The sequence below is a fragment of the Hoplias malabaricus genome, chromosome 4 (assembly GCF_029633855.1).
Source record: "Hoplias malabaricus isolate fHopMal1 chromosome 4, fHopMal1.hap1, whole genome shotgun sequence".
Classification (NCBI taxonomy): Eukaryota; Metazoa; Chordata; class Actinopteri; order Characiformes; family Erythrinidae; genus Hoplias; species Hoplias malabaricus.
In genome coordinates, this window is record NC_089803.1 from 55,239,930 (window position 1) to 55,260,740 (window position 20,811).

Consider the following 20,811-nt stretch of genomic DNA (forward strand, 5'->3'; position numbering starts at 1 on the left):
CCAGAAACTTTGTTTTCATTATATTTCCAAAAATAAAAATAATTATAATATAAACTTTCCCAGAAATGGGGTTTATTTTAAGTTATTCTTTTGTTTTGTCTTGCTTCTCTTTATTAATCATTTTATTTAGTACATTGTTACAGCAGAGAATTAAGCTCTAGTGTAAAATTAAGTAGGGAAATAAGGAAATTGTTTATCTTTAATTATTTATGGAGCTATTTTTTTTAAGTCCAGTTCATAAAAGACACACTAGTAAATGATTTAAGGTAACAGACCTTAAGTTCCCATCAAAAAAGTGATGAGAAAAACAATAAATTAATGCAGGCAAAAAACAAAATACACTGAAGGATCACTAGATTAGGAACACATGCCTTGTATGTACACTCACTGTCTATTTTATCAGCTCTACTGACCTTACAAGAGCACTTTGTCATTCTACATTTACAGATTGTAGTCCATGTGTCCATATTTTATTATCCACCTTTTAACCTGTTCTTCAATGGTCAGAATCCCCACTGGATCACCACAGAGCAGGTATGATTTGGATGATGGATAATTCTCAAAGTGAATTAATGCAGGCAAGTGCTCCTGTATGCTCAGTGGAGATTATAAAATGAGCAATGAGTGCAGACACAAGGTAGGTGATCCCAATCCACTGATTACTCTATATGTAATTTTGTCAAATTCCAGGCCTGAATTGAATTGAATTCCATTGCAAATTTAAAAGTGTATCTACATCTAAACAACCCTTCTAATTAGTAAATTTGGCAATAATTTAAAGTGTGCTCATTTTTTAAAGATTCAGTTGCACATACACAACTTGTGGAATTCCATAGAATATCTTTGGCAAGTAGTAAGGAACACTATGGAGAAGCAATATAAAAGTCTAAAATAACCAAGGCTCGGTGACAAGAGGGATATAAAAACAACAAGTCTGAGACTGTTGAGTAAAGGAACTGTGTTTTATGGAGAGATAAATCTACATTCAACACCTGAGTTAACTAATTGTCGAATATCAGTACCTGAACTCACTAAAGTATGAGGGAAAATTCTCAGAGCAAAGCATTTTTCCCCAGAGTTTCCTTATCAACTGGCAATAGATTTCCTTGTGTAATATGATCAGGCTTTCCATTTCTATGGCAGTGGCAAAAACATGACAACATTTCATAATCACATTTCATGTCCAAAAGGAAACATAATTTCAGATGGGAATGTTGAAGGTTAATTTATTATAAATAGCAATGGTTCACACAAAACACAATGAACAAACTAACACAAAACTACAAAATCTACACAAACAAACAGACACAGAGGTTTACCTATAAAAAAACAAAGCATCCACCTTTTCTTGTTCATTGATCTAGAGACAGAATAAATATGATTAATCTGATTAAACTTTTAACTACTTCTTGACTCTCTTCTTGTATGCAAACTACGCTTCTCAATTCCATTTCATATCATACATTTCAAATGTATAAATTATTAAACCAATAGAAAGAAATAACACGTAAATAATTAAGTAATTAATTTCAGTTGTTGATGTTCTTGTTATTTAAAACCTTGTCTCTGGCCTCTGGTTCTGTAATAAAAAAAGAATATTGTATTTGTCATGTCCCTGAATGATAATGTGGCATTAGGTTACATTTCTAAGCCTCAGAAACATTATTAACAGATTATCTATCCAATCGCTGCCTATATATCTAAGCTATATAATGTTTTTGAGGTAGTAACTGGATAGATTATCCAAATCTAGTGATATAGATTAGGATAAATAATTTATTGCATACTGACACAGTGAGGTATAAGTCAAAATTCAGAAATCACCATTTGTTTACATCATTTCCAATCAAAAGGGCTTGCCTGATTGCTAAATATATAATTTTATGTGATTTTGAAAAAGTATAATCTTAACTTTTCTTTTCCATATGCAAGCTAAAGATTAGCTTTAAACCAGTCTCATGACAATAAATTAAACAAAAGATTGTTGGTCTGACTTTGTGTAAACATTGAGTTCACTCACATGTATATCTCTGCTACGCAAACTGCTATTTCCATTCAGCAGATTGCCATGTTTGTTGTAGACCTATAGAGGCACAGATCAGGAAATACTTCAGTATATAAAGAAAAGAGTACATTTGAATACAGTAGTTTTAATTTTGTTGCATTGCAAACAGTTGAAACAATACAAAAATATCCTTGTACCTTTTCGCACACACTAAGAGGTGGATTCACTTCAAGGATATGGAGCATTGCATCATGGAGTGTCAGAAAGAAGATGGAGGTCCTAATTTCATCATCAAAAAACCTGCAGCTTTTCAGTTTCTCAATGATATATGCTGAAAATGACATCTCAAAGGTTAGCAGGAGACAAAGTTTACACTTTTATCACATTTGTGACCTGATTGTGGCAGGTCAGATGTCATGATAAGAATTTACACTTACGATCACAGGCCACAATGTAGACTGCAACATCAACACGGATGAACTCTTTCAGAGCCTGTAAATGATATTATGCAATATTAACAAAGCTTTTCTTGCATACTGACCATGCAGTTGAAAGGGAAATATTTAAATTAGTCAGCAGTCTAGTATGACGGTGTTATGGTATGATAGATTGCTCTGTTCTGTCCTGTTTTAATTTAACAGCATGCATTAAACCCATAGGCCTACCGTTTTAAGCCCTTTCATCGCTGATATATCGATGAAGGAGACAGCAGAGAAATCCAGCACAAGGCTGTGGATGTCCACTGGAGGAACAGTGATGTTGGCAGGAAGTTCAGATCTCCAGTTCACCTGAATGGGAAGATCTGAGAAATCTACTGGTTGATCCAGGTCTTCCATATTGCCGTCATCTTCTGAGTCCTCAGTATGAAAATAGCTTGTGTCATTTGAAGTTTTCTGTGGATAAAGTAATGGTGAATACTCAATAAAAGGCATTTTCAATCTCTCAAAAAGGGGTTTGTAACAAATTTTTAACCAATTTTAGGGCTATTATCCAAATTGGCTTATAAGTGAATCCTCTTACAGGTGTAGATGAATATTTTATTAATTTGTTGACTGCAACCTCTTACCAGTTCAGGGTCACTGTGGGTATCCAGAATCACTGAATGCAAAGATGGAACACACCCAGGAGGGGGCACCAGTCCATTGCAGGGTGACACACACTGACACATTCACTCACACACTCAGACCTATGGGCACTTTTGAGTCACCAATCCACCTACCAATGTGTGTTTTTGGACCATGGGAGGAAACTGGAACACCCAGAGGAAACTCGGGTGAACAAGGGGAGAACACAGCAAACCCCTTATGGACTGAATGTAACATTAGTAATCTTGCCCAGTATTTCTTACTGGTGTAGTATAGTGTTTATATGCCCTTTGCCACATGAAAAGCAGCTATATAAAGTTAACTGCTAAACAGGAATTGTAATATTTCATGCCATGCCTGAAGTCAAAGCAGGAACATTTTGAATGTAAGGGCCAAAGGACATGAGAATGCCAAATTCATTTCACCATTCTGTGAAATGGAAAATTAATCTCTTTTTGTAAATATCACTTCTGAAGCTCAGTGGAACCCAACACAGAAATGGGAACATGTTTTTAGTAAAACCTTCTGACCTGCCAGTCTATTTAGGCATTGAAATTTAATGTTAAATAAGCATGACCGATAAGAGGAATTTGCCTGAGAGACACAAGGTTCAAGTTCAGAGGGCAATACCCTGCTTTCGCTGTTTGCTAGACTTACTGTGGTGAAAGGCAATTCCCCATTCTTTATGAGTTTCCTAATTTTCCTCAAGGCTTTGTTTCTTTTCCTCAGGATTCTTAAAGGATTGAAACCCACCTGCAAAAAAAAAAGTGTTAATAGCAACTGGCATTTCAGTTGAAAAAGAAGCAACCATCAAGGGCTGTCCATTAACTTTTTCAGCATGTATTGCATATCTGGGAAAGCTGCAAGTGTTGTAGCATAAATCTTAAAACTAATCCCAGCTAATGGAAAAGTTAAGGTTGGTGTTAGGTATGACATTATATACTGTGCATCAGTTAAAGAGAAGAGGCACACATAAACCCAGTCTGACAGGAACAGGCAAAGCTCACTGTTTGTATTATTTTAACTTACACAATGTATTTATATATACACAAAATAATTTATTGTTACAAACATATTGTTAAATGCATTAGTCATTAATTAATTCATTAAATTTTTATCCAGTCCATGGTTATACAATGCCTTTTGTGCTTTTTTTTAAAATCATGCTTTGCACATATTCCCTCTTGCACAATGTTTGAATTTTTTGAGTGTTTTTTATTTTTTGTTTTCCTGGTTTCTTAGTCTGTAGCACTCTGGCAAGTTCAGATCTTGTTGGTTAGTTTTTGTTTCTTGCTGTCATATTATATTACAGTTCTTATGTGTGCACAATTGAATGTCGCTATTCACAATGGATGCTCCTACAGTCTATGGAAAAAATGTAGTATTTCTATATGTTATTAACTTTTGCCTTTAATAAAAAAAAAACCTGAAAGAAGGTATTTTTGAGTGTGTGAGAGTTTTCTTAAGGTGGATAAACATTACTTACAGCATCAATCAGTTTTCCTCTGAAGAAATCAATATTTGCAAAGAAGATTGGTGATGGCATTCTGAATATCTTCACTCCTTCTGGTTCATATAGCTGTATAAAGTTTAGAATAAGAAAATAGAATGCAGTTTCCTTACATAGATAAGAGAACACATATTTCTCAAAAAAATAAATCTATTTGTGTTTATACAATTTTCAGCTTAAATTCATGTATCTATGACATTCATATTAATAATGTCAAAAGTTTATTTACAAGTAATGGAGATTTCAGGCTGTGGAGAACACTGAAATGATATTGAGTATTATAAGGAACTATTTTGTGACTGACACACCTTTTCAGGTTTAAGGGGAGTTTTTGTTGCCTTACAAAACCGAAAACACTTTAATAATTATTAACTCACATTGATGTAGTCTTTGCGGTCTCTGTAAATGTCTGTGCCAGTGAAGTTTGCCAGGACAGAGCAACGTGGGCTGGGGAACAGAGGACATCTCTTTTAAGAACTGAACCAAAATCACATTTACAGGTATGTCAGTATTAAGGGGGGCATATTACACATCGTGTTTTTTATTCTATAACTCCTAAGACCACTTTTTCTCCCCAGTTTAGTCATTGCCAATCCCACCTCTAATTATGACTCTCTAAATGCACAGTGTTTCCGAGGTTTAATGGTGAGGGCTAGCACATGTTCTCCAAGAAGTGAAACCAGCCTCTGCATATTTTCAACCGTTCTTTATAAACTGCAGTGTCACTAAAGATGTCAACATGCTTTAAGGAGAACAGTAACTGTCCTATGTTTTTTTAATTTAGCTAATAGATACCCATGCTATTGTCTTGCTGCATGATAGAGGGAGAAAAAGTCAAGATAGCTGTGCTCTCCTGGACCCACATCCTTGGTCAACTCATAACAGGTGTAAACAGTACCACAAAAGTGTCTGTTTTTAAATTTTATTTTATTTTTTTTCATTTTACAGTCTCTTTAAACCTGAAACCAGCAGAAGTATAATATACTTGCTGAAATGTAATGAGTACTTTGCTAGTTATGTTTAAAAACTTTACATTTACACAGATAAAACTATTCACACTTTCATTCTCATTCTTGGAAATGCATTTTATTTATACTTACAACTGAGTGCGGAAGACAACGACTATAAGCTCAACTCCAAGTCCCACAGCCAGACCCAGATCCAGCCCCAGGAAAATGGAGGCCACACAGGTCAATATCCAGACAAACTGTATGGGGAGAATGGGCAGATATTTCTAACAACATTTCCTTCCAGTACAGTGCTATGAATCATATATTTATTATTCACTGTTAACAGTTCTGTCATTAAGGAAATTGTAAATAGGTAAGTGTTTGATTAGCCACTTTTGTTAGGTGTGTGCTGACATGAGGAAGAAAACATGAAGTGACTCTTACACAGTCAGGTCGATCCTTCCTCCACAGGTATGGTACTTCACACACCTGCATCAGCATCCCCTTCAGATTCACTATTACCACTGCACCTAGCACTGACTGTAAATACAGTACACACTACAGATTTACAATGAGCATATTTTACATAATAATAATAATAATGTACATAATTTACATAATGCTTAATGACGAATGCTATATTTTCTACTTCAAAAAAAAAAACTCTTTTAAACACAGGCTCAGTCTATGCATCTACATCTCAGACTATGCAGAAGTGGCCTAAGTTCATATTTTGGTCTGTGGAAGGAAACTTGGGCACTCAGTTGGAGAACACATTATATTTTATACTTTTTATATAATACAAAAAAGTAAATCTGACAAAAGTCAGACCAATCACTAAGCAGAGCAGATGCTGTCTCTGAGGTTATTGTAAAGTAATGCTATGTACTTTTCTGAATAATGTACATGACTAGAAAGCAAAAACACTTAGTTTGAAAATAATAAGATACAAATTCATTTATATGATGTTATTATACTTGGAAGTAAGTGTAATTAGCCTCGGTAAATACAAACCAATATTTCAGCCAAGTCTCTAAGGCACAGTAAAGTAGTAAATGTTTGAACCTCACCTTCGGCAGAGGCTCTAACAAGAAGCCTATGGCCAAGGTCACCGCCAGGACAATAATGGCAGACAGAGCACCTGCAATCTGGAAAATTACAGCACTTTAATTCAACTCTTTCATCTGGTTACGTTTTTATAGGGTATGATATAAAAAGGGTTCAAGGAGGGATTGTGAAACAAAGAATGTGCAAAATGCACATCATTTAACTTTGTTTGTTAACTTTGTCTTTTTGAAGTAGGCCACCCACTTTTTATAGGCGGTTATTGACACGCATGATTTGTATCACTTGAACACTAGAGGGCAATGATTGTGTGTTTGTAAAACTATTTATTTATTTATTTATTTTTAAACAGGGCACTCAATGGGCATTTTATGCCACAGAACATCCATCTTAGTTCCCAAAGAACCTAGTTGTACAAATGAATACTCTTTTAAAGATGTAAACTTTCACATACTTTAGTGTTCTTTATAAACTGAGTTCTTCTTTAAATTATGTTTTGGTTGTTAAAAATGCAAAATGTTATTCATACTGTCATAACTATAAGTTAAATGTTACTTTGGGTAGTTAGAGTATCAAAGTAGTTAGAGTAAGGCAGGGGTTCAAATTTTTTGGGTTTAACAGTCAGTCAATTGTGAATGTATTGACAACCCAAATTTTTTACCTTACTGTTTATTTTTGTATTTCAGATTAACGTTTAGGACTATTTCAACACTGATACATTTTATTGCACAATAATGAATTGTGTTACAATGAATTAAAACTTTGAAAAATGTAATTTCCTTCACAACCCCAAAGGGCAATATAGAGATTTCATGTGAGCATCCTAAATGTAGTTTGAGAACATCTGTTCATGTAAAGAGCAGGATCTTTATTTATATACGGTACTTTCTTTTTAAAATAATAATGCAGTGTTCTTTAATAATGTACTCACATTCACAGAACGTAGCAGTATGTGAAGTTATATTTATTCTTTATGAAGGATTTTACCTGTGTTTTCCCCCCTGTGCTCTCTTGTACTGCGCTCCTGGACAGAGCTGTGCTGGCTGCCAGTGATTTGAAGGCTCCACCAAAAATGTTACTTGCCCCAAAAGCTATGAGCTCCTGTGGAGACATATTTATGCAATAACATTTATTTCTATGGAGATGGAAAATTATAATTTTATCTGCAGATTTTCTGCAGATTTTCATAAAATGTATTGTAAAGTATTTACATATGGTCATTTTGGCAATACAATAATGTGAAAACAGATTTAGCTGTATCCTAAGTGGAGTACTGGTCTCCATTTTTCAAAACATAATGGAAAAAGAAAATACTAAACTAATGGAGGTAGCCAGGGATTTCCAGGTGTAAGTTCCACTATGCAGGTGTACTTATACATAAACAATAGAAACAAATGAGAATCAAGTTTTAATTATGCTATGTAACTGCTATGGGGATGGGATTTTAAACACAAGTGACAAGATAAGATGATGTTTTGATGTTTCGTTTCAATCATCTGTACTATTTCTACATGACCTATACTCTGTAGGGCCCTGGCAAGGAATGTTTGCTCCTAGAGCTCTGATTTAGACTGTCTGCAGTAGCAACACTCTTAGTCACTTCATTATGCCAAATGCTGTCACATAAGGGTTGTGACATTTCAACAATGTTGCACTCATAATCGAATATTTGCAGCTTAGTTTCCATCAAATGCCTTCATTTAATAAACAAAGATAAATAGACCCTATCTGATGTATGAGAACCTTTATTTACACCAACTGTATTACAATAAATATTTGTTTTTCACTACATATAAACTGTAATAAATATGTCAGACAGAGAGCTTCATTTTGGAAGGAAACTCTTCATGAGGCAGACGAGCTCACCTGGTTTCCATCAATAACATAGTCATGTTTGACAGCATAGACTTTGGCAACTGCGAATGCAACAGCAAAGCCCACTATTGCAATAGGAAAAGCATCCATGGCTGTCTCCTGAAAGATCTGAAGATTGGGAGCGACTGGAGCCTCAAATCTAATGAAAAGGGAAGATATGGTTATTTTATTCATCTTTAGTCATTGCATATACAGTATACTGATGACATGAGGGTGTCATACTTTTAGGATCGTCTGACTTACGTATTTGGTATTTTTCCTACAACGTCCACATTGTGATTCTCCTTAAAATTGAATGCGTAGGAAACTCCACATGCTATGATTGTCTGTGAGACAAATATTAAGGCAGAGAGTCATCCAGTGGGTTTTGTTAGGCATAAAGGTGTATTAGACAGCAGTGATGAAGTGAAATAATTTTCCAAGTGAAAATAATAAACCTCCTATCATTCATTAAGCAGGTGTTCTATCACTGATTTATTCAGAATGCAGAATCCATCGATTATAAATCAGCAGCAGACAATTACAGAGGTTTGGATGTGTAACACTTCACCACCCACACTCACCATGATCACTTCTATGGGGATGGGAACTGGAAGCTTAGATCTGAATCTCTCATTGAGCTCCTTCACAATGAACACCACCACCATCACCACAATAGCGGTGACAAGGTCATGAAGGTTTGTCGAGGAGATCTGGGAAAAGACCCTCTGTAGAATCTAAAAGTTAAAACAATGAAGAATGTGGTGTTACAATATTAGCACTGCCATTTTGACGCAAACATCATCTGATTTTGCTGCTTTAGTGCTGAACCAAGATAAGATAACTGCAATTTGTCATGACCTCCATTGTGTTTATACGAGATAGTGAGAGATAAAAAAGAAACGAGCTCAGATACAAGGAAGATCCTAAATCTACAATTAAATTTATGGCATTTGGCAGACATATTTATATAGAGACTTATCCGTTTTAATCATGTTACAGAGGTAGTGCACCACTGGCGTGTTACTCGATGACTTCTATTAGTTTTGTGTGATATTTCTGCTCAAGCTGGAAATGGAATCCTATTACAAAGTAGACACACAAAAGAACACTAAGAAGGGCTAGGAAGCAAAATAGTTCAGCAACACTGTAATCATAAAACTAGAAGGCAGTGTCAGAGATGCTATATATCACTTTGGTTAAGACTGAGGATTTAAATTCTGAGATATGATGCATTCTGCGGCACGGTGGCGCAACAGGTAGTGTCGCAGTCACACAGCTCCTGGGACCTGGAGGTTGTGGGTTCGATTCCCACTCCGGTTGAATGTCTGTGAGGAGTGTGGTGTGTTGTCCGCGTGGGTTTCCTCCGGGTGCTCCGATTTCCTCCCACAGTCCAAAAACACACATTGGTAGGTGGATTGGCGACTCAAAAAGTGTCCGAATGTGTGTGTGTGTCTGCGTTGCCCTGTGAAGGACTGGTGCCCCCTCCAGGGTGTATTCCCGCCTTGCGCCCAATGATTCCAGGTAGGCTCTGGACCCACCGCGACCCTGAATTGGATAAGCGGTTACAGATAATGAATGAATGAATGATATGATGCATTCCTTGTAAATATCTGCTTATTTAAATCATATAAATATATTATTTACGGATATTTATAGCTGTAATTGTTTTAAACCTGCAAAATTTGAGAATACTTTTATTCAATTAGCTTCAACCAAACTACTTTTATATAAAAAAATAGTAATTTCAAACTTTTAGTGGAAGTGTAGCTAAATTAAACTTACATTAATAATGGCGAATGGGCCAGTAAAGCCTGGGACCTGAAGCCCCAACACAAATTTGAGCTGTGAGACCAGGATGTGGACTGCAGCGGCGGTGGTGAATCCAGACACTAAAGTATCAGACAGGTAAATAGCTATGAAGCCTACCTGCAGCAGCCCCATAGCCAGCTAAGAGAGACAACAGAGTTAACACAGTAAGTTGAGCAAAATGTAATATAAACAGAAAATTGTGGTATCACTGAATGTAAATTTAGGACATTTTATCTAAACACACTGAGTCCATTACATACAATGCAAATTTTATCCTGAAAATTTATTTATTTATTTAATAAATAATGTGGATCATTTCAGCTTTTTTTTAAAAAAATGCACCAAATAATGCCATTTTCTTTAGCTAACATCACTGAAAACAAACAAAAATGCCTAAAAATAATCTGAAAAATTTTATAGCATTTTTACTCATAATCTAATAAAAACATTATTGTGAATAGATTTTTCCCCTTTTATTCATTTATTTATTTATTTATTTATTTATTTATTATTATCATATATATTTTTCAGTGTATTGTTTGTTCAGTTTATGTAATGTGCACACCTGGAAAATGCCCACAAGGAAGGTCAGAGAGGCAGACACTATGGCTCTTTGCTCACCAATAGTCAGCCCCTCGAAGCCTGTGATGTTTACCGGCGGAATGAGACCTTCATCAGGGACCAGTCGGGTCACTACTGATCCTACCATCAGACTCAGAACAGGGAAAGCTCCTGGAGTAGATTCAAGCAGAAGACAGCAGCAATAAACCCTTTACAATCCACTGTATTACTAATTAGTACTACTATGCAACTAATATGTAATATGTATTTATGAGAAATTATACTACATGATACTAAAGTTATCAGCATTTATTCTCTTATTTTTATAACCACATCCTTATGACCACCTCCCTGTTTCTATAGTCACTTTCTATCAGACACAGCAATGTCTCTACGGTTGTTAAACTGTGTCCACTCACTGTCCACTCTGTTAAACACACCTACCTTATTGGTCCAATGTGTAAATTTAAAATCTGGGACAGTAGCTCATCTGTTGCTGCACAGTTTGTGTTGATGATCCTCTGTGTTAATTGTCTTCATCAGTGGTCACAGGATGCTTTTGGCTCAAAAATTTTGGTAGGTGAACTATTTTTAGTCCAGTGACATTGAGGGGTTTTAAAACTCCAGCAGCACTGCTGTGTCTGATCCCTTTGTACCACAACAACACACTACAACCAGGTCAATATCACTGCGGTGCTGAGAATGATCCACTTTTGATGCTTTATGTTGGTCTTGTTGGGGTCCTGCCCACAGAAGAACAGGATGAAAGGGAGCAAACAACAGAGCAACAGATGGACTAGTGTCCGTCTGCAAAACTACACAAGTGCTGTTTGGTCAGTGGAGCTGAGAAAATAGATTGAGTGTAGAAAACCAGGTGGCCATAATGATATGACTGATTTGTGTATGTCCAAAATGTTTTAAGTAACCTTTCTTAATAGTGAATTCTGCATTAGGGTGAATAAATAAATAAATAAACAAACAAACAAATAAATAAATAAATAAATGCTGAAACCCCCCCCCCCCCCCCCCCCCCACACACACACACACCCAAGGCTTCTGAGAAAAGTTTAGGCTGTATCTACAGTAAAGGCTGACAAACTACCAATTCATATGTTGAATGAGCACGTGCCCACAAACTTTTGTCCACGCAAGTAACTAAGCTTTGGAATGTTAAACGATTCCTTTTAAAAATGTATTTATTGATTTGTTTGTTCATTCATTAATTCATGCATTAATTTATTCACTTAATGTATTAGACTCAACTATGAATTGAGTAACAAAAAATCTCTCCATGTACAGTAATGTCAGAACAATCGTTTTTGCCTGCTGAGTTTATCTAGAGTTGTCATTGAATGGCCCTTGGCTCAGCCTGAATTTGAATCATTGGGTGTACCTTTTGTTTTGCAAGCAGTCTTTTTATTGCTTGCTAATTATTATGTTGTTGTTGTATTAGGCAAATCTTATCTGTAGGTTGTATAATTACTGCCACAACAGCAACTCTGAGATATCAGTCTACAACATCAAAGTGGCCATATTGTATATGTGTATACATCCAGGCCATTAAATGTCACTATAGTGGTTGTGTAATAATATGAGGGACAGTTATTGGAGAGAATAACTTATTCACATGGATATTTAGAAATCCTCTTTAGCACATTGATATTGTGAAAAGGAGCTTGTAACTCACCCACAGATATGTGTCGAGATGTGCCCAGGAAAAAGTAAATGATCACAGGGAAAAATGCTGCATATAATCCATACCAGGCAGGGAGAGATGCTAGCAAACTGTACGCTAACCCTGCCACAACAAACAACAAAGCATGTCAAATTCTTTGTCTTAAAATATCTTAACATGACTTTCACAGAAATCTGATCAAAATAACCTCCTTCTGGCTGGTTGTTGAGTCTACAAAATCTTGACACTTTAATCTAATCTGAGTAGCAATTAAGTGCAGCCCATAAAGATGCAGGCCTACTATCAGATTTCACTTTGAAATGTAATATTTATTGATATAAATGTAAACTTTTTAAGTCGTAATAAAGTGTTCAACATTTTGTTAAGTTTCTGTGGAATTCATGTTGAATCCACTTCCACTTTAAACGTACTGATTTCTTTATATATATATATATATATATATATATATATATATAAAACACCAGTCAGTTTAATGTTTTGTGAATTTTAGATTTTTTGTTTTACCTTGTAGTATTGCCACTAGTCCAGTGCTGATTCCAGACACGATATCACCTAACAGCCATTCTTTAATTCTGTATATTTTCATCCAGCTGATGAAGGGTAGTAGAGACAGGGCTGCATTCTTTACACGTTTAGAATCACTCCTGTATCACACACACAAAAATATACAGAAATACACTGAATATCAAAACTGCAGTCAGTATTCTTATAATCAACCTGTAAAACTGACTGTTCCTATTACACATTTAAATTTATTGTCAAGATAAAACACAATTTATTTAAAGAAGCCACCAGTCTTTTTCAACAATTATTCATCTTCTTGTTAAGCAACAGGCTATATACAGATGCATAGCAGCCTAGATCCAGTATCAGATGTTCAGAATAGTTCATTCATCTTTGTGTAAGAGCTTCTTCTTGATCATGGCCTGTAATCTGGATATTGATTTTGTTCTTAATCTACTTAAAATGGCCTCCTCTATGTGGGGGACACACAGCAGAGAAAGCAATAAATGTGCAGGGCAGGGTGCCTCAAAACCAGGGCTGTGAAAAACTAATGCATCTAATCTAATGCATCAAGTTGAGCTACCCTCATCAGCTAACAAGACACTGCAAATTACCCTTGCTAGCTAATCCACCTAGGTGAGCTAACCCTGCTGTCTAACACATCAAGGAGAGTTAGCCCTTAGTAATGCCTGAAGATGAGCTAACTCCTCTACTACGTTCCATGCTGTGTTGAGCCAGCTAGCAGTGGAAAATGTCCAAGAGCAGTGGAGCATGATCTGTTTAATGGGAACAAATTGTCCACCATCCCTCCAGGCATGGTGGCATTTTCTTCGTTCTGCCAACATGCATGACAGAAATGATGTGGTACAATGTATAACAATGGTTTCTCCACACCTTACTCCTGTACTGGCTACACAAAGCTGTAAGTTTGTGGTTTGGAGGTTTTAGGTTGTTCTGGTCCTCTGAATGTGGTATTATCAGTAGCTTATCACTTGAACACAATCAGGAGAGTGTTGTTTTTTACCAACACTCATCTCTCCCTCTTTGGCAAGATGGAGATTTTAACTGCCTATAGAATATTTTTGCAACCACCCTACTGTGTGCTTACTGTGTGCAGAGCTAGAATATGGAAAAATTACCAGGTGAATACAGGGTCCCTGCTTTCCAGGGTGCTCACTCCCCAAAATATACTAAATATACTTGTACTGAAAAAAAAAACAGTTTAATATGTACACATTCAGAAAGTACCTAAGGTTTGGCTACAGGCAAGAGGCTTATGAATGGAGTGAGAGTTGGATGTTCTATTATCTCTCCAGCTTTAAACATCGATATGAATTGCACCCAGAATTATTTTGTTCCCAGCCAGGAAATAGTCCACTTAGGGCTAAAGATAAACTGTTCTCTGCTAAACTCTAGGATATGAATTCTGAACTTAAAAAAATATCATTATTGTACCACAGAAAATGCTCTGTTTGATTCAGGACCTGTCTGTATCTTCTGGGCTTAACAGTTTGCTCTTTGTCAGTAGTTTATTTTGCCAGTTAAGGTTGGCCATGTGCTTGTGCCTTTTGTACCGCACTTGTCCTATCAGTGTGAGGCAGCAAATAAATAAATCACTTTTTATTGCCGGCAGTGTGTCTAGTCATCCAGCCTACCTGCCAAACATAAAATGTGAAGTGGGTGCACTCTCCCCCTGTTGCCCAAGCCGACACGTGAACTTGTCCTTTGTTGATCAGTCAGATCTTGAGAGATACAGCAGAATTGCTGTAAATGTGTTCACCTCAAGTGCAAACACAAACCACATACTGATCTTCTCACTAATGGACAGTGACGCATTGAGGGGTCTGTTAGTTGGCACATTGCCAGGCATGGTACCACTGTTGTACCTATGTTCAGCCACACAGGATGCTCAGGTAATAAGTAAGCATATTTCATTGTACTGGAACTGTATTTTAATATTAGTAAGTATATTTCAAACAAATTATTGTTTTTTTGTACTAAATATAAGTGTATATAATGTAATAAATACAAGTACATTTATACAGTAGTACCTCAGTGTAATTAATATAAATAAACTACATTGCACTAATATTTAAATTAATCTTTGTTGTATTCAGATTAAGTATGCCACCCCAAAAATATACCAAAATGTTTTATTAGTGCATTACTTAATAGTGATCTTTGAATGCTTTAAATATAACTTAAATGTATTTGCATGTATTTTGTATATACATAAACTACACACTTAAAAATGTAAAAATAATCTTTAAATGTCCTTTAGTAAATGAAAAGGTACTATACAGAATCCTGAACACCTAAATGACACTTTCATATTACTGAGATCACTGGAAATGGGGTGTAGCTAGTTCTATAAAGAACCACCTTCTTTACTAAAGAACCCTTGACTTACATGAAAAATTGTATGACATGATCCAGTGTAGATTTGTGTCTTCGATGCACTTTCTCATGCACTTCTAAGAAACCGTCCTCTGAATACAGTGGTCTGCTGACTATATACTTGTCTGCCGAAGTTGCCATTATTGGGTCTTGTCTTTTAAATCCTTTGCAGACCTGTATTGGAAAAGTACATATATTACTGGACAGCCATAGAACACAACTGCTTATAAAGTCTGTACTTTTGAACTGTACAGAGCTGTCATAATTTTTTATTCAGAATGATAATTAATCAGCAATTAAAAAATCACAATTGTTAACCAAGACTTTCAAAATGCAAAATAGTATCTGTACACCCTTCAAAAAAAAACAATCTTTGGAAAATGATATGTTTATAATAAAACCCTGAAAACCTAAAAATAAGTTTGTGTAATATATAGCCTTCCATATTTTCCATTCGATCTACTTATTAAATTTGTGTAGTTGTGATCATCATAGTCCTGTTCTGATTTTTTTGTCTATAGGCTTCATCCAAACATCAGTTTAACATAAATATATTGGCTAAGGTGCTGTAAGCTGAAAAGGTGGATATCTATATAAGCATATGTTGTTTTTGTGTGTGTGTGTGTGTGTGTGTGTGATATTGCAAAATTGCCCACTCTTGTAGCTTAGCTTCCATATATGAACATGTAAGTATTTTAAGTTTTAACAATTTTAGGTAGGTTTTCAATTTAAGATTTATATAATAATTATATTTAGTATATACACTATTAGTTTATTGACACCTGTTTCTCCAGACTTTTCTCTGCATTAAGTGTATCAACAAGGAGGTCATTTGCGGGAATAACAGCTTCTCCTCTTTTGGAAAAGTTTACACTAGTTTGTGAAACTTTTCTGTGTGCATTTGATGGCATTCACTCACAAGAGTAATAGAGAGGGCAGGGACTGATATTGGATGATTATTTCTGGATCTCCAACGACATTCTAAAGAGTCCCAAAAGACACTGGATGGAGCCCCATCAACAAGATAATAATGTTTAATATTTAACACTTGGCTCTGATGGTGGTTATTGTAGGCTCATGTGTGTCCGGTCCCATTCATCTAGTTTTATGATTTCTATTGAGATACACACAAGCTCCACACTAGGTGCAATTTAAAGTGCTGGAGTTTACCATAATTATGAATCATATCATATTGGCACTGCTAAAGAATTGTGGTAACATAAGCTCTACTTAATGGTACTGATTTAAAATGTGTACAGTAAAGGCCTGCCCATTTAAACCTGGAATCTTTTGAACAGGACAGTTCAATAAACTGGCAGAACAACAAAGGTATGGTCCTGTTCTGGTGCAGTTTAATAACATTATGCACATTCTGCTGTAAATTTAATCTGTCCAGTCTCTCACAAAGAGAGCAGGATTAAACCCAACTGACCACACCAACCAAGTCTCTCATCTACTGTTGAACACTGTAACTGTAATATATACATTGTTCTATAAATGCACACCTTTCTGGTGATTTCTTTTTAATGAAAGTATTTTTTTAATATTTTGATTAATAAATATGCATATATTTCCTACCTGGAATTCAGGAATTCTTGTGAATTGTAGTTATCTATTAGGGTTTCAGATCCCCCGTAATACTGTTGTCTCTTCTTCTTTACGGCTTCATCCTGAGAGGAAGTGCTAAGGTTATATGTGATCTTTAAGAATATTTCCACCCATAAATCTCATAGCAGGCCTGTAATTATTAACAACAGGACCAATACCTGCTTTATGGGCTCCATCTCCTTGACCATTGTTCTTCCAGATAAAACCCCTGATAATGGGCCAAGCATGACTTGCTGACTTAAACACAGCCTTTTATTGAGGCTAATCATGCTCAGAATAATTAAAGCCACCTTGAACATAATATAGTTTAATGTTACCACACTATAGTATGTATTGCAAATTAAGTGTTAGTTATTAGAGATATTAAAGGGATATTTGAATAGTTGTTTCAAAGACATATGTTCAGTTGTCAGGATTTAAACAAATCATCCAGAGTGGTTTAATATGAAATATTGTATTGAATAGAAATGTATTGACTTAAAGTCCTGCACAATATTAACCACAGGAGGATGTCATATGAAAAATGTGACAATACAAATATTAAATGACTATCTCAAATGATCAATGGACCTCTTCATATACATGAGTTTTTATCAACTCTGCAGTGCGTGTATATATCAGAGACAGCGAGGAAGCCTAATGCAGAGACCCTGAGAAAAGTTTCATCATGTGGTGTGAGAAGGAACAATCTACTCCACAATGTCTCTAAGGTCAAGGAGATGGTGGACTTCAGAAGGTAGGGGATCACAACCCGACTAACTGACATCATAGGTCAGAATGTTGAGCTGGTAGACATTTTCAAAATATCCAGGTGTTTTCCTCGACAAAAAATTGACTGGAAGATCAACATAGATGCTGTGTGGAGAAATGGGATGAGCTTTGTTAAAAAAGCACAAGTCCTTTAATGTGTTCAGCAAGATGCTGGCGAAATGAGAACTCAGCTGCTGAGGACATTACTGAGGACCAACTGCACAGTAGCTCCAAAGAAAGAGCCCCACAGGGTCATTAAGGTCACCCAGCGGATAGCCAGCTGTCCTCTCCCTTCACTAGACGAACTGCACAGTTCTTGTTGTCTCAGGAAAGTAAAGAAAATTCTTCAGGATCCATCACACCCAGGACATGAATGCCTTCCTTCTGGCAGATATTTCAGATCCATAAACACTAAAACTAACAGATAAAGGAACAGTTTCTATCCTTCAGCCACCACTATGCTGAATGCTGCTAAGTGGTCAGTTTAACCTAGTGCGCCTTCATGTTTGCAATACAATACACTTTCATGTTTACAATACAGCAAAACTAAGGGACAAGTTCAAAATATGTAAATGTATATACATGAATGAAAAACAGTGTTTTGATGTTACGAACTGTTTTGGTATATGATTTTTTTATTATTATTATTCTTTTTTTTTTAAACACACACACACACACACACATGTATATAGATTTTGGGGTTTTGTGAGGGGTCCTGACCACTGAAGTACTGGGTGAAATGGGACAAACAAAGTATGCAAGGGGGGCTACAGTCTGTTATTGTAGAATTACAAAGTGCTCCTGTATTGTCAGTTGAGTTGAGAGAATGGACAGTGAGTATAGCAAGGAGGTGGTAATAATTTTATGACTGACTGGTGTTACTAGTTGACACAATTGACCAGCACTGGAAAATAGCTCAATTACAGTGGCATAAAATTACCATTAATGGAACGTAGTGAAATGCCTGTAGGTGTTTCTTATTCTTTGTTGTTCTGGTAAATTCTGTAAAGACTTGTTTGGGTCAGTTCTTGATTTTAAATGTGCAGAGGAAAAAAAAAAAGATTTCCTCATTGATTTATCATGTCAAATGTTTGTTAAGTTATACACAATGCAGTGTATTAATAATGTTGTAATATTTGGCCAGTAGTCTTATCTGTTGTCAGTATGAAATTTAACCACATAACTTTATATTAGGATTACTTACGCTAGTAATTTTTATGGCTGGCTGTTTGGTATGTGGTTTGGGTTGTAAATGTAACTTGAGGTATTAAAGGCACTGTAATTACTCTGACCCGTATGAAGCCTGCTTCAGGCTGAAATACTTATTAGGTTTCTTTTTATCTTTCTTATTATTGGAATGAGGTATTCTTTCAATGGAAATTATAGTCCCAGTGTAGATTTATTCCTATTTTGAGCAACAAGCAGTTTTAAAAGGTGTACTGTTAACCAAGAATCACGTTTTTATTTCACAATCAATGGTTTTAATCTCATTTTCCTCAATAAGCTGTCCACACTCTACACTTCATATTCTGTATATATTTATAATAGAGTATTTCAAAATTTTTCTTTATCAAAAGGTTAATTATACTGCCACTTATTATTCAGCTATAAATATAAGTAAACTTTTGCACAGTTACATAATAGCTTAATAAAAATATATGGTGTCGGAAGAGACCTCTGATATCATTCCAGATGTGAACAAATGGACAAATAACAAATGGACAAAAAGAGTTAAGGGTGTAAGAATATATTCAACAAAAATGTGATTAGCACTTGTTCAGAAATTGTTGAGACAATTCTAATTCAGTATGCTACATTACTGAAGGTAAAAAAAAATATTTAATATTGGGCCACTAATATTACAACGTTGTCTAAGATTTTTAAAACATTTTTTTATAGATCCTATGAACCCAAAAGTTGCCTTTAGATTGTGTAAAAAACTACAAAATTAGTGGAATATGACAGAATCTCCTTACATAATCTTAAAAAAGCAATAAGATAAAACAAGATAAAACACAGATAAAATCAAAAGAGAATCAAGAAGCTAGTTAAATCAATACAGTTAACCATGTTGAAGCTTAATGGAAGATACACTGGCCAAATATTTTCAGAATTAATATATTCTTATCAATCCTACAAAGCTCATTTTAACCTTAGGGAATTTTACTGCTCACTACTTTGTTTCATAACAGAAATTTTCATTTGTAAATATGAGTGATTACAATTATGATTTTTGTGTTCATGCAAAATTTTAAATTACACTCATTATTACACACATCTAGTTTACATAACTTACATAACGTCTTTATATGATTCCTCGTATGTTTAATTATTTTACTTTTTACTCAAATTAATGTAATTCCCATGGATTGCCTGGATATTTTCAATATTAGTCAGACTATAACTGCTGCACTATAACATTTATCATTAAACAAGATAATCTGATAAAATCTTGTACACAGTGTGCTTACAGAGCTTAGCAATGTGCTCCATAATTAGAGCAATAATAATCATAATCATACCAAGGCCACAGCCCTCTGGTTAGTTTACACAGACACACCCTCACACTTTCAGTTGTTTATACAGCTTTCATGTGAATCATATATGATTAATAATAAAATTAGACTAAAGATGAATGTTATATATTCAATTACTGATTTGAAAAAATAACTTACTTTTTTCCTTTGAGAAATTATATTTTGGTCCAAGGTTAAATAGTTTTAAGCATATTAAACACTCTACATATATTAAATCATATGTAAATTTTAAGTCATATGGTGCACAAATAACAGAACAAAAAACTTACCTCTAATGCAGGTTCAGGCAGTGAAGTTAGACAGAGTGCATGTAAAAGTTTTGGGAGTATAAGGTAAGTAGGTGGGTGTGTGTACGTGTGTGTGTACGTTTGTGTGTGTGTGTGTGTGTACGTTTGTGTGTGTGTGTGTGTGTGTGTGTGTGTGTGTGTGTGTGAGTGTGTGTGTCTTTGGGTGTGTGTGTGTGTGTGTCTTTGTGTG

General features: G+C 35.3%; 1 protein-coding gene across 3 annotated transcripts; it reads right to left on the reverse strand.

Annotated features, from left to right (window-relative positions):
* slc26a3.2 (solute carrier family 26 member 3, tandem duplicate 2) lies at positions 1-20,731 on the reverse strand. Of its 3 annotated transcripts, XM_066666848.1 has the most exons (22): positions 20,604-20,724; positions 17,018-17,109; positions 15,453-15,613; positions 13,043-13,182; positions 12,530-12,640; positions 10,847-11,013; positions 10,255-10,419; positions 9,054-9,206; positions 8,734-8,816; positions 8,482-8,629; positions 7,603-7,716; positions 6,621-6,698; positions 5,995-6,090; positions 5,701-5,807; positions 4,978-5,047; positions 4,577-4,669; positions 3,748-3,843; positions 2,671-2,898; positions 2,443-2,497; positions 2,203-2,336; positions 2,021-2,083; positions 1-1,579 (listed from the first exon to the last, which is right to left on the reverse strand). In XM_066666848.1, the coding sequence occupies exons 3-22, from the start codon at positions 15,578-15,580 to the stop codon at positions 1,553-1,555; spliced, it is 2,256 nt and encodes a 751-aa protein (XP_066522945.1). In that variant the 5' UTR covers positions 15,581-15,613; positions 17,018-17,109; positions 20,604-20,724; the 3' UTR covers positions 1-1,552. The 3 variants fall into 3 exon arrangements, with proteins under 3 accessions (XP_066522945.1, XP_066522947.1, XP_066522946.1); XM_066666850.1 differs by lacking the exon at positions 17,018-17,109 and having other exon boundaries at positions 20,604-20,731; XM_066666849.1 differs by lacking the exon at positions 20,604-20,724 and having other exon boundaries at positions 17,018-19,490.
* Between the last annotated feature and the right edge of the window lie 80 nt (positions 20,732-20,811).

Bases quoted from the DNA above. Each gene is read 5' to 3' on its own strand.
- slc26a3.2 (XM_066666850.1), bottom strand. From the start codon at position 15,580: ATGGCAACTTCGGCAGACAAGTATATAGTCAGCAGACCACTGTATTCA. The intron at 3,844-4,576 runs GTAAGTAATGTT...TTTTTTTTGCAG, and splicing joins GAGGAAAACTGATTGATGCT to GTGGGTTTCAATCCTTTAAG. The intron at 2,337-2,442 runs GTAAGTGTAAAT...TGTCATTTTCAG, and splicing joins CTACATTGTGGCCTGTGATC to CATATATCATTGAGAAACTG.